Raw genomic sequence first — 13,638 nt, 5'->3', positions numbered from 1 at the left:
TGAATTAACATGTAGTAATGAAGACAATTAAGAACCTAGTGGTCTTTTTTTTTTTTAATTTTTTTTAATGTTTATTTATTTTTGAGACAGAGAGAGACAGAGCATGAATGGGGAAGGGTCAGAGAGAGAGAGGGAGACACAGAATCCGAAACAGGCTCCAGGCTCTGAGCTATCAGCACAGAGCCCGACGCAGGGCTCTAACTCACGGACTGCAAGATCATGACCTGAGCCGAAGTCGGACGCTTAACCGACTGAGCCACCCAGGCACCCCAGAACCCTAGTGGTCTTCATCTTTCAATGAAATAATCTTTTTTCATTTCCCCCTATACTTCTCTCTCATCCTCCCTTTTGCTTTCTCACATCAAAATTTTTTTTATGTCTTAGCACACTTCAACACCATCATAGCAAATAGATTTATTTCCTTTAGAGCAGTGCTGTCCAATAGAACTTTCTGTAATTATGGAAATAGTCTATGTATGTGTATATTGCATGCACTTGGGAGCTCAGCCTAGCTAGTTTCTTTGTTATCTCTTCCTCTTTCCACCTGCTGCCTACAGTTCCCAAATGCTAGCGATTTGAGTATATTCCTCTTGTGTATTGGGATATGTATCTCCCTTCTCTCTGATTGTGCTGGGTCAGCCCTTCATACCTGTGCCTTAGAGTGTCTCTTGCCTTGTGACACATGGTCCCTGGGCTAATTAAGATGGACTCTTTTGCAAGACAACCAAGAACAGCTTGATGTATTGTGAAATGACTTCCTAGATTAGGGTAATATGATAAGAGGGGGATAAGGGGGAGGAGAGGAAGAGGCCTCAGCCCTGGGCCACTGCAGGGCCTGAATAGCAGTGAGTCTTAGTTTCTATAGTCTTTATTGGAGTGATTGAGTATTGAATGAGGTAATGTATATGAAAACACTTTGTAAAATATAAAAGGCTGTAAAAAAATCAGCTATTGTTTACATTAATGAGAAATCGGGAATTGAAAATGGAAGAATTATCTTTTCCTTAGAGACAGAGGTAAAGATACAGGGGTGTGTGACAGGCCATAGTGAACTAGGGATTGAGGTAAATGTGAAGCGGGTTTATCTGTTGAGAATGATAGTGTAAAGAGATGGTGTGGAACATTGCTGAGCAATAATAGCAAAGGCCAAATTGCAATTCCACAGTATGAATTTGTAGTGAGCCGTGGGTGTGATTTTGCATGTAGCTTTCATCAGGCCTGTACGGCTAGGGAGCAGAGAAAGTAGATGGGGGAAATCACTCAAAGTTGAAGATTGGTATAAATCATAAGGCATACAAGTGTGTGGTGGTGTAAGGGCAACCTTCAGGCTGGTGACAGTGTGGTTCAGGTTGAGTTAGCAGCTTAGGAAGGCCCAGTGATTGATGTGAGACAGAGATCAACAAATTAGTACAGCAGCTAGTCAGTGAGATAAGGGAAGGAAAGGGGAAAGTGTTTTTTATTAAGCACTAGACACTATGCTTTACATTTAATTTTTATACCTTATAAGATATCTGTCAATATACCCATTTTATACATGAAGAAACTGAAGTTCAAGTTTAAGTAATCTGTCTAGCTCTTGACAGCTAGGGAGTAATTCAGTTAAGCTTGTGAGTTGCAGAGCTGAGATTACGACCTATAGTACTAGGTTGAACCATATGAAATTGCTGTCATTTGCCCATTTTTGACTGACAAAAATAGAAGTTTCAGATGATTCAACTTAATATATATATATATTTTTTGTAACTGAGCATAATAGGAGATTGGGGTACATTTCAAATATTTATTAAGATTATTGAATAGGTATCCTTTTAATCTGTAAATCAGTTTTATTTCACTGATAAATTAATTTACCTTTTAATTGTATAATCCCTTTTTTTCCTCTACATTGGTTGGCAGACCTCCAGTACAGTTAAGGTGTTTTATCTCTTTCTTTTGCAGCACTGGATTTCCTGGAACAAATTCTGACATTTAGCCCAATGGATCGGTTGACTGCAGAGGAAGCGCTTTCTCATCCTTACATGAGCATATATTCTTTTCCAATGGATGAGCCAATTTCCAGTCATCCTTTTCATATTGAAGATGAAGTTGATGATATTTTGCTTATGGATGAAACTCATAGTCACATTTATAACTGGGAAAGGTAAATTGATGCTAAGGTAGAAAAATACAATTTATTATATTTTCACAACAGTGTACTAATTACTATATGATCACAGCCCACTTATTATGTGAGTTTTATTTTTAAATTATGGTAAGACAATGTAGATCTCTTAAAAATTTACTGATGGGGGGCGCCTGGATGGGTGGCTCAGTCAGTTCAGTGTCAGACTCTTGATTTTGGCTCAGGTCATGATCTCACAGTTTGAAAGTTTGAGCCCCGTGTGGGGCTCTGTGCTGACAGTACAGAGTTGGCTTGGGATTCTCTCTGTCGGCCCCTCCCTTGCTTGCTTGCTCTCTCACAATAAGTAAATTAAAAAAAATAATTAGTGGTGGTCCCTTGGGGTTTCTGCTAAACTTAATGTCTTTGAATAGCCTTTATGTAATTTAAATATTAATAGTTACTATTTAAGATGTTGGATGACAAGACTCAACCTTAATCCAGTAAGGTATCTGCATAATGTCTCAAATCTTTCCATATAATCTTTTGTATCTTAGGATAGCAATTATTTTGATTCATGGTATATGCTATTCAAATCTGTTTTCCTAATGACATAAAATTAACTTTCGGGGGAAATCTGGGTGGCTCAGTTGGTTAAGCATCCAACTTCGGCTTGGGTCATGATCTCACGGTTTGTGAGTTTGAGCCCCATGTTGGGCTCTGTGCTGACAGCTCAGAGCCTAGAACCTGCTTTGGATTCTGTGTCTCCCTCTCTCTGCCCCTCCCCCTGCTCGTACTCTGTCTTTCTCTGTCTCTCTCAAAAATAAATAATAAACACTAAAAAAATTAAAAAAAAAACTTCAGTTAACATAGGTCCAGTATAAGGGACTTTTCTATTTTGAATAGTATAAAATATCAAAATGGATAATATCATACATTTGAGTTAAAGATTTTTTTCCCTCTGCTTTCTTTTAGGATTTCTAAATTTCTGGAGAAATTTAGGTATAATTTTGCTTCAAAGTAAGGTTGTAGCATATAATAATAGATCGATGTTTAAAATCTTCAGATAATTTTGATATTTAGCCACTAGGTGTTAAGTCACTAATGACAGTCGAAAAACTTTAAAATTTCATATATTTCTTTGTTTAAAAGAAAAATCATTAGTTTGTGAAGTCATTGCATTTTCCTCCTAAAATGTTCAGGTATTTGTATGTTTACACACCTCTGCCAATGACCATTTTGTCCACATGAACATTTCTACTACCTGTGTATAGTAGGTACATAACCAGATGTCTTCTAATATCTTTCCTAGTCTCTCCTCCCCATCCCCCAACCATTTGTGTGTGTCTCCCAGTCTGCTGCTACTTGGGCATGAATGGTCACCTTGCTGTGCTGTGTCAGTAAGAGGATACCGTATTTGGTAGTGCTTATACATGGAGAGGTTTTTTTCTATTCATTATGAGTTCTAGGAATCCTTCCTTTTTTTCTAGTCTGACTTGGTACCAGTACAGTGAAAATCTGTAAGAGACCTGATTAAGATTAGAGACATTCATTTTGTGGCCACAAAGTGTTTTTTCTGTGTATGAAACTGTTGGACTTGAACCGTAGACATGCCAGTCACTCAGATGTTTATCTGCAGCTGTGTTTGAGGTGGATGAAAAATAAAGAAAAGATGGAATAAGTGTAAAATGGTATTTCATCTTAAATTTAAAAATGGAGGGCTTAGAATTTTGTTGTAATCATAGGCTTCATTGGTAATTACCAAAATTGCCTTTTATTACTTTATGTAGTAATAGATCTTACCTCTCCATTAAAGTTAGGAGTTACGCTCCTGTTATCCCTGCATAGACCTAGCAGAGTGCTTTCACCTAAAAGGCACTCAGTGAATTTGAAAATGAAATCATAGCCCTGCACTAACAGTAATGTATTCATTTTTTTCAGGTACCACGATTGCCAATTTTCAGAGCATGATTGGCCTATACATAACAACTTTGATATTGATGAAGTTCAGCTTGACCCAAGAGCTCTGTCTGATGTCACTGATGAAGAAGAAGTACAAGTCGATCCTCGAAAATATTTGGATGGAGATCGTGAGAAGTATTTGGAGGATCCTGCTTTCGATACGAATTACTCTGCCGAGCCTTGTTGGCAGTACCCAGATCATCATGAAAACAAATATTGTGATCTGGAGTGTAGCCATACTTGTAACTACAAAACAAGGTCATCATCTTATTTAGATAACTTAGTTTGGAGAGAGAGTGAAGTTAACCATTATTATGAACCCAAGCTTATCATAGATCTTTCCAATTGGAAAGAACAAAGCAAAGAAAAGTCTGATAAGAAAGGCAAGTCAAAATGTGAAAGGAATGGATTGGTTAAAGCCCAGATAGCTCTAGAGGAAGCATCACAGCAACTGGCTGAAAAAGAAAGGGAAAAGAATCAGGGATTTGACTTTGATTCCTTTATTGCAGGAACTATTCAACTTAGTTCACAACATGAACCTACTGATGTTGTTGATAAATTGAATGACTTGAATAGCTCAGTGTCCCAACTAGAATTGAAAAGTTTGATATCAAAGTCAGTAAGCCGAGAAAAACAGGAAAAAGGCATGGCAAATTTGGCTCAGTTAGAAGCCTTGTACCAGTCTTCTTGGGATAGCCAGTTTGTGGGTGGTGGGGAGGACTGTTTTCTTATAAATCAATTTTGTTGTGAGGTAAGGAAGGATGAACAAATTGAGAAGGAAAACACTTATACCAGTTACCTGGACAAGTTCTTTAGCAGGAAAGAAGATACCGAAATGCTAGAAACTGAGCCAGTAGAGGATGGGAAGCTTGGGGAGAGAGGGAATGAGGAAGGATTTCTGAACAACAGTGGGGAGTTCCTCTTTAACAAGCAGCTCGAATCCATAGGCATCCCGCAGTTTCACAGTCCAGTTGGGTCCCCACTGAAGTCAATCCAGGCCACCTTAACACCTTCTGCTATGAAATCTTCCCCTCAGATTCCTCATAAGACATACAGCAGCATTCTGAAACATCTGAACTAAAACACTCAGCAGACATTTCTCTTTGTATTCTTCATGAAATGTGTTTTGTCTTTTTTATTACTAGTGTTTAAGTCATTTTTTTACTTGAATCATATGGTGTCATTTAGAAAGGATTTTATTAGTTCTTGGTTTTTAAAATCCAGACTTTTTTTCTACATGTGAGATGGTTTTCATTTTAACTGGCATGTCGTTTGCACACAAAAATAAAGAATAGAGCAAAATAATGCAATGCAGGAGGAGACAAAAGAAATGCACTAAGACAAGTAAAAAACATTCTCTCATAGAACAATGATCTGTTTTACAGGAAACAAAAATCTTGCCTTGAAATTTACACAGTGAGACTGTACATAATTGCATGAAAATATCTATTTTTTTCCTAAAACATTTTTCATTCATGAGTATTTTCAAGTTTTTCATACTGTACACATTTCTTAAAACACATGATACCAGCAGCAACTGAAAATGAATGCCGAATTTGGTACACATGTGTTATCTACCTCAAGGTAACAAAAGTATGTGGCAAAACATATACCATCCATAGTGCTTCACACATGCACTTCTATTTAGCCAGCGTTTATTGTAGTAAACTATTAATAAGATTCACGCACCGTTTATAAATGTTCTGGTATGCATTCTTTATAGTGAAGTGTTACTACATCACATCTTATTTATTTTAGAAAATCAGTATATTTTCTGTATTTAATTATAAAAAGTTGACTTTTTGAAATTTATTTGCAAATACACTTTTTCCATTTGGCACTATGGTTTGTTGCCTACTTAGCTGAATATATAATGTCGGCTCATCCTAAGGCTGTCCACGTACTTAATTTACTTTCGTATTCATTTTAAGTAAAGCGCTCACTGTGTATAGGAATTTGTATTTTGGAGGTGCTTGATCTATCTACAAAGAAACATTAGGAATTACTTTATTATAAAATGCTCCTAGAAGTCTTAACTGTGTTTATTTTTAAACAAAACAAAACAAATTGTAATGTTAGACTTGTGTGCATGGAAGTAATTAAGGTACATCATTATTGTAGTTTAAAAGTTGTACATGATAAGACATATTTTGTTTTTACTGTATGTTTTTACTGAATGATCTGTTCCCCATCCCAAGGCAAGCATGAATAAAATTAGGTTAAATATAGCATGTGGTATTGGAGTCTCTTAGAATTTGTTTCATCTATTTTATTTTATTGAATACTGTCGGTATCTTTAGTTATCCTGTTCAAAGAAAAGGACAAATAAACATGACCAGCAGCTATGGCTCCTGTTGAACTCTTTAGGGTAGTGCAGGAAAAGTAAAAATTACTAGCAAATTCTTTAGTCTCACCTTTCAGCAAAATTGTGGCTGTACTTTAGACTATGTTAGGCTAAACGGCTTCAAAGAAAAAGCTTCTTTGTCTCTACACAGAAACCTTGTTGATTTACCTTCACACATTAAAATGGAATAAGGTTTTATATATTTCAAAACTATTAAGCGCCCTTGGAGGTTTTGAAGTACGCAGAGGAACCTCCTTTAAATGTGTTTGCTCTACAGTACATCATGTTTCCTTTGTTCAAGAACTTACCTATTTACCTATCCAAATATAAAACCATTTTTCCTTTAACCTCCCTTTTCCATTTGTCTTCCTTATTTATATACAAAGCCAGTTCTATTAATATTCAGACTTCTACCTTCCCGGTGACCTATTCACTGATTTCATTTGGATTTTCAGAGCTTTTAAAAAATACAGGTATTTTCTGGATGAGTATCATTGTCACGTGTTGTGAATTTATACTCCAGTTAACCTTAAAAAGACAAACTCTTAGAGTGGAAGCTTTCAGCTTTTCACCATTGGATATTATGTTAAACTGTGGATTTTCATATATGGCCTTTATTACTTTGAAGTAATTTCCTTTTCCTATTTTGTTGAGTGTGGTGGTTTTTTTTTTTTTTTATTATGAAAAGGTGGTTTGTGAAAGGCTTTTATTGCACATATTGAGATGATCCTGGTTTTTGTCCCTAATGTGGTGAATTACATTGATTTTCATATGTTGAACCATTCTTGTATTCCAGAAATCTCACTTGATTATGATCGTGTAATATCCTTTTAATGTGCTGTTGGACTTGATTTGCTTAGTGTTTTGTCTTAGGACTTTATGTATCAATACTCATTAGGTATATTGGCCTGTAGTTATAACACCATTGTCTAATTTTGGTATCAGGGTAATGCTGGTCTCATTGAATGACTTTGGAAATATTCTCTCCTCAATTTTTGGGAAGAGTTTGAGAAGAATTGTTAATTGTTTCACTGTTTGGTAGATTTCTCTAGTGAAGCCATCTGGTCCCAAGGCTTTTGGGAGATTTTTGATTATTGATTCAGTCTCCTTACTAGGTCTGTTTGGATTTTTAATTTCTTCACAATTCACTCTTGGTAGGTTGCATGTTTCTAGAAATTTATCCATTTCTTGTAGGTTATCTAGTTTGTTGGCATATAATTTGTTCATTATAGTCTCTTAGCCCTTTTTATTTCTGTATCAGTTGTAACTTGTCCTTTTTTCACTTAAGATTTATGTTATGTCTTTGCTCTTTTTCTCAGTGTAGCTAATGGTTTGTTGATTTTGTTGATCTTTTCTGTTCTCCATTTCTGCTCTAATTTATATTTTTCCCTTCTCATGACTTTGGATGTTTTTTGTCCTTTTCTAGTTCTTAAGATGTAAAGTTAGATTGTTGATTTGAGGTCTTTTTTATTTTTTATTTTCATTATTTTTTTGTTCCATGAATCTCACACTTTATTAAAAAATGCAAATCTGCAAGTAAGCTATAATGCCAAGTAGAATATTCCTTTAATAATGAGTTATCTAGGGGCGCCTGGGTGGCTCAAACATCCAGTTTGGGCTTAGATCATGATCTCACAGTTTGTGAGTTTGAGTCCCACATCAGGCTCTGTGCCAACAGCTTAGAGCCTGGAGCCTGCTTCAAACTCTGTGTCTCCCTGTCTCTTTGCCCCTCCCCTGCTCACACTCTGTCTCTCAAAAATAAAAATAAACAAAAAATTAAATGAGTTATCTAGAAGGATTTTCTAAAGGAACCATTAACACGTCCATCAAGTATTTATTAGTAATCTTGGATATGGAAAGCATTACATAGTCACTGATAGAAATACAAAGATGAATAATAAGTCACAGTCTTTGCTTTCAAGGGATATACAGTATCTGCTATAGAATGGGTGGTTGTAAAATGGTGGCAGCTTTGGGTTAGTAGAATGCTAGTTGAGCATAAGGTAAAATAAAAATAATCCACTTTGTTCATGTGCAGTACTAGAACCTGTTCTACTCAGTGTTATCATATTTAAATAAGAGGCAAACCCCTATACCCCAGAATACATAGCTTGTTATGTCCCCATTATAGCCTTTCTACCTGAGGAAGTCCTGTCAACAGAGTCCCTGAAAAGTGGAACAAAGGACACGGTGTTGAGTCAAGAAATTGAGGTCTTTTTTTTGTTTTTTTAGTGTTTATTTTTGAGAGAGCATGAGTGGGGGAGTTGCAGAGAGAGGGACAAAGGATCCGAAGCCGGCTCCACACTGACAGCAGAGAGCCCGTTGCAGGGCTCAAACTCAATGAACTGGGAGATCGTGATCTGAGCCAAAGTTGGACGCTTGACGGCCTGAGCCACCCAGGTGCCTCAAGGGCTTTTTTAAAAGTAGACTTTATTTTTTTAGAGCAGTTTTAGGTTCACAGCAAAATTAAGGAGAATGTGCAAAGATTTTTGATATACCTACTCCCCCGCACATGCATAGCCTCCCACGTTATCTACATCTCTTATCAGAGTGGTACGTATGTTATAATTGATGAACCTAGATTGACACATCATCATCACCCAAAGTCCACAGTTCACATTAGAGTTTACTCATGGTGTTGTATGTACTCTATGTTTAGACAAATGTATACTAATATGTATCCACCATTTTAGTATCAGAGTAGTTTCATTGCCCTGAAAATCCTTTGTGCTCTGCCCACTCGTCCCTTCCTCTTCCCTTAACATCAGGCAGCCATTGGTCTTTTATTCTCTCCATACTCTTGCCTTTTCCAGAATGTCGTAGACTTAGAATCATACAGTATGCAGCCTTTTCAACTGGCTTCTCTTAGTCATGTGCAACGGTTTGCTTGATTGTGTCTCATTAAGTCCTTTAGGCTTTTTTCACTTTTGTTCATTGTTTTTTCTTTATGTTCTTCAGACTGGATAATTTTAAAAGAACTACCTTAGAGTTCACTTATTGTTCTGCTTGATTGAGTCTGATGTTGATCCCCTCTAGTGAATTTTTCAATTCAGTTTTTGTATTCTTCAGCTCCAGAATTCCTGTTTGGTTTGTCCTTTATAGTTTTGATGTCTTTGTTTTCTCATTTTGTTCACGCATTGTTTTCCTGATGTTGTGATGTTAGCTGTGTTCTCTTGTAGCACATTAAGCTTCTTTAAGATGATTATTTTGAATTCTTTGTCAGGTAATTTGTAGATCTCCATTTCTTTTCTGTCAATTTGTGGAGATTTCTTTCTTTGGGCCTTGTTTCCCTGTTTATGTACCTTGTTATTTGTTGTGATTTTTGCCTGTGGAGAAACAGCCACCTCTGTCTCTTTATAGACTGGCTTTGTACTGGGGAAGATCTTCCCCTGTCATCCCAGCTAGAGTTTCTGGGGGCATCTCAAACTTTTTATGGGGCTGTATGTGTCATCTCTGTTCTTATGTGCATAATCCAGCCTCCTCCTCACCCCAAGTTGGACAGTGTCTTTCTTAGGAGGTTGTAGTAGTCTCTTACCCCTTTGTAGGTTCTCTGGCTCTGCCACAACCCATGATTGTTCTCAGTGGCCCCCACGCATCCAAAGTAGTGCTTTGAGTCAGGCCAGACTGAAGCCAGTCTCTTGGGTAGCCCCTCAGCCTGGAACACTGGATGACCGTTCTTTTCTTCTCTTTCCCTTCCAAGGGAGAAGCTGTGAGGTGGCCTTTTCCTCCCAATCACGAGGAACATGGGGGAGGGACTGACATTGACATGAAACCGCTTTCCTTTCCAATTTTAGTGCACCTGTTCTTGGCGTCGAGCTTGTCCGGTATGCTGTGACTTCCTAACTGTTTTCTGGAGGTCTTTTGGGACCATATATTGTTAAGTCAGTGTTTCTGTGCGGGTAGTGAGTTCTGAGGCTTCCTATTCTGCCATCTTATGTCCAAAAATAATTTACTATTTAAATGACTTACTCTGAATTAGAAGGATGTTCTACCTGTTGTGCAGCTTTCAGACTTTTGGGATGATGTGTGTCAGATTTGTCATGTCACTGAACTGGTGGCATCACCATTTTTAGAGCTATTTCTTAAGTTTCAATAATTAGGCTTAATTTGGAGCCAGTACACCTCCCTCCGCACCCTCCCACCCCTACGCTTTTTTGATTGTCTTTTAAATGTAATTTCAAGCATACAGAAAAGGTGTATAGAATTTTTTTTTTTAATTTTTAAATGTTTATTTTTGAGAGAGAGGGAGACAGAGCATGAGCAGGGGAGGGGCAGAGAGAGAGGGAGACACGGAATCTGAAGCAGGCTCCAGGCTCCGAGCTGTCAGCACAGAGCCCAAACGCAGGACTCAAACCCATGGACCATGAGATCATGACCTGAGCCGAAGTCAGATGCTTAACTGACTGAGCCACCCAGGTGCCCCTGGAATTGTTAGTAAACATATACGTCACTTGCTTTGTTCATCTAGAGTTGATCTGCATCAGATAAACCAGCTACCGATAAAGTTGAACCCCTCTGTTTAACCCCCCGCCACATCACATTTATCTGCCTCTCCCAGAGGAAGACACGTTGCTGAATTTTATCATTTTCATGCAGTTTTATACTTTTACTATATATGGTTTTGTAAACATTTTGCATGTTTTAAAATTCCATATGGCATATTGTTAATCTTTTTTCAACTTGCATTTTTCACTCAATATGTCTCTGAAATATAACTGTTGATACATGTAGCTCTAATTCCACTTTAATTGCTGTGTTGCAATGTTTTTATCCACTTTTAATCACTTTTTTATTTACATTTTATTCAAAATGACATTTGTTTTCAAAAGTTTGCTCCTCTAAACGGGGTTGCAGTGAGAATTTTTGCAAACATGTATAAGAGTATCTTTAGGGTATAGATCTAGTTGCTGGGTCGCAGACAATGCATATCTTCAAGTCTAGGAGATGCCATATTGCTGTCCCAAAATGTACTGAGGTACACTCCTGCCAGCAGTATATGAGAGTCCTTATCCATTCACACCCTCCCACACAAGAAACCAAGTCTTTTCCATTCAATTAACCCTAGCAGGCTTGCTGTGTTTAGTTTACTTTAACAACAAAAGGAATCCAAATTTCTAATTCCAAACAACTGCATGACAGCCATGCTGACACCTTAGGGATCCTTACACAGCTACTTCAATTATGATGAGATAGCCTTGGTGCTTATTTCCCATTGCAGTTGCTGTAATTTGGGAACAGGTGGTTTAAATCTTAAAGGCTGAGCCAATTACATGATCTGCACTGGAACCTATACCTAAAGCGTAAAAAGTAGAGCACCGTGACTCAAATGGGGTTTTCAAAATAAAATTCAGCATGGTATCACCTTTGCTTCTAGGTTAAAATAGTGCAGATTTTACACAGCATTTATTGCTCCTTATAAAATTATTGTCTTATATAAAAGTACTGTTTTCTATCAGATGCTGTGCTGTGTACTCTCTAGCATGTTTAATTAGTGGCTGGTCGTATTCTCTGAATTGCTCATCTCCTAATGTCAGCTTTTTCAGTTCCTGTTTCCTGTTGAATTCAAAACTAATAGAGGCTTTGCCCTGAAGAGTTTATCATGTATCTAATATTAGTTGTAGTTTTACCCTATGCCTGTTCATATTAGGATTGCTTATCAATCAAGTCTAGTATCTTACATTAAAATCTTGTGGATAGAGAAGAAAAAGGACAAACTTGGAGTTGGGAGATCGGAGTTCTGAATCTATTTTCACCACTGATTCACTCTTTGTCACTTGGGTGTCACTTATTTCTATGGGCCTACGTTTTCTTATTAACTAGAGGATGCAAATTACTGAGCCTAACAGTACAGTCTACCTGGGACAACTGAACACGACCTTGGCTTGTTGAATTCTAACCCACAATGACTAGCCTGAACTAGTATGTACTGCCAGTAAGTCTTATTTTTATCATAGCTGTATTGGACTGGATGTGTTAATGTGTCTTTTAAGTAGATTGAGAATGAAATTTTGTGTTCACTGCACACTTACCATTTGATAGAGGAAAACAATCAAAAATATCAGAACACCAAGGTTGTTTATTTTTCAAACACTAGTGTGAATTCACTTAGCTCTTTCCTCCTACTGCCTGGAGGGGTCTCTTTAAAAAAGCCAGGTGGGGGCGCCTGGGTGGCGCAGTCGGTTAAACGTCCGACTTCACCCAGGTCACGATCTCACGGTCCGTGGGTTCGAGCCCCGCGTCGGGCTCTGGGCTGATGGCTCAGAGCCTGGAGCCTGTTTCCGATTCTGTGTCTCCCTCTCTCTCTGCCCCTCCCCCGTTCATGCTCTGTCTCTCTCTGTCCCAAAAATAAATAAACGTTGTAAAAAAGCCAGGTGAAGAGAGGGACCTTTGTGAACTCTTCCAATGTTTGATGTGTAACAAGTACCTTACAGAAGAGAGGGATGTTTGATTATCCGTATTGCAGCACCGTCTCACTTCCAGTGCAGAGGCTTAACAATCACATTCCATTGGATTTGCGCATTTATCTTTGATGCCTTGGGATAATGCAGTGGCGGTGTTACAAATCTAGCTACACAGAATAGTCCCCTTCCATTACAACCACCAGCATCTGCCACGCCTGGCCTGACTCTTGGTGCTGCTGCAGTGGGGTGAGTGTGGTGGGGTGCCAGGTCCTGGGCTCCTGGTTCAAACTCCTGTCCAAGCCTGTTTCATCACACCCAGATTAAACTGCAAACTTGGATCCATATTTGCCTGTGTGCTTGGACTCTGCTTCCACCCGACCTTACCACTCCCACACCAACCTAACGTGAACCTCTGAGATGACTTCCACTGCCAAGTGAGACATTGAAACTTGCATAGTCTTTAAGCACACATGCTACACAATCGGATCCAAACTACCTTATGACTGTGTTCTACTTACCAGCTTTGTATAGGTTATTCAGTCGCTTTGGTTTTGCTCATTTGTAAAATAGGGCTAATGACACCTTATTCATGCAGCTGTTGTAAGAACTAAATGAGATACTCACACAAAGCCTTTTAGCATAATTCCTGGTATTTTAAAAATTAACACTACTCAGCTCCTGTTTGAATTACTGCCATTGTCTCCCACATTGCATTGAAACTCTGACCATGACTTTGTTTTCAGTATTGCATGCCCTTGTCTAAGTATCTTCATTCTGGCCTTGACCTACAATGGTTTCCTGTTCTAGCCATAGTGCTCATCAGCTCTGCCCAA

General features: G+C 38.1%; 2 protein-coding genes across 4 annotated transcripts in view; one reads left to right on the top strand and one right to left on the bottom strand.

Moving 5' to 3' along the window:
- The window catches only part of MAPK6 (mitogen-activated protein kinase 6), a 36,508-nt gene extending 30,217 nt beyond the window's left edge, over window positions 1-6,291 (top strand). For both annotated transcript variants that reach the window (XM_030318167.2, XM_030318168.1), the window contains exons 5-6: window positions 1,939-2,140; window positions 4,040-6,291. In XM_030318167.2, coding sequence (XP_030174027.1) covers window positions 1,939-2,140; window positions 4,040-5,141 — 1,304 coding nt within the window. In that variant the 3' untranslated portion in view covers window positions 5,142-6,291. The remainder of the gene's footprint in view (window positions 1-1,938; window positions 2,141-4,039) is intronic.
- The window catches only part of BCL2L10 (BCL2 like 10), an 83,358-nt gene that overhangs the window by 7,060 nt on the left and 62,660 nt on the right, over window positions 1-13,638 (bottom strand). The gene's annotated exons all lie outside the window — the stretch shown is intronic.

Source organism: Lynx canadensis, chromosome B3 (assembly GCF_007474595.2).
Source record: "Lynx canadensis isolate LIC74 chromosome B3, mLynCan4.pri.v2, whole genome shotgun sequence".
Taxonomy (NCBI): Eukaryota; Metazoa; Chordata; class Mammalia; order Carnivora; family Felidae; genus Lynx; species Lynx canadensis.
Note: the sequence above shows the minus strand (reverse complement) of the source record. Positions and strands in the feature narration are given on the sequence as shown.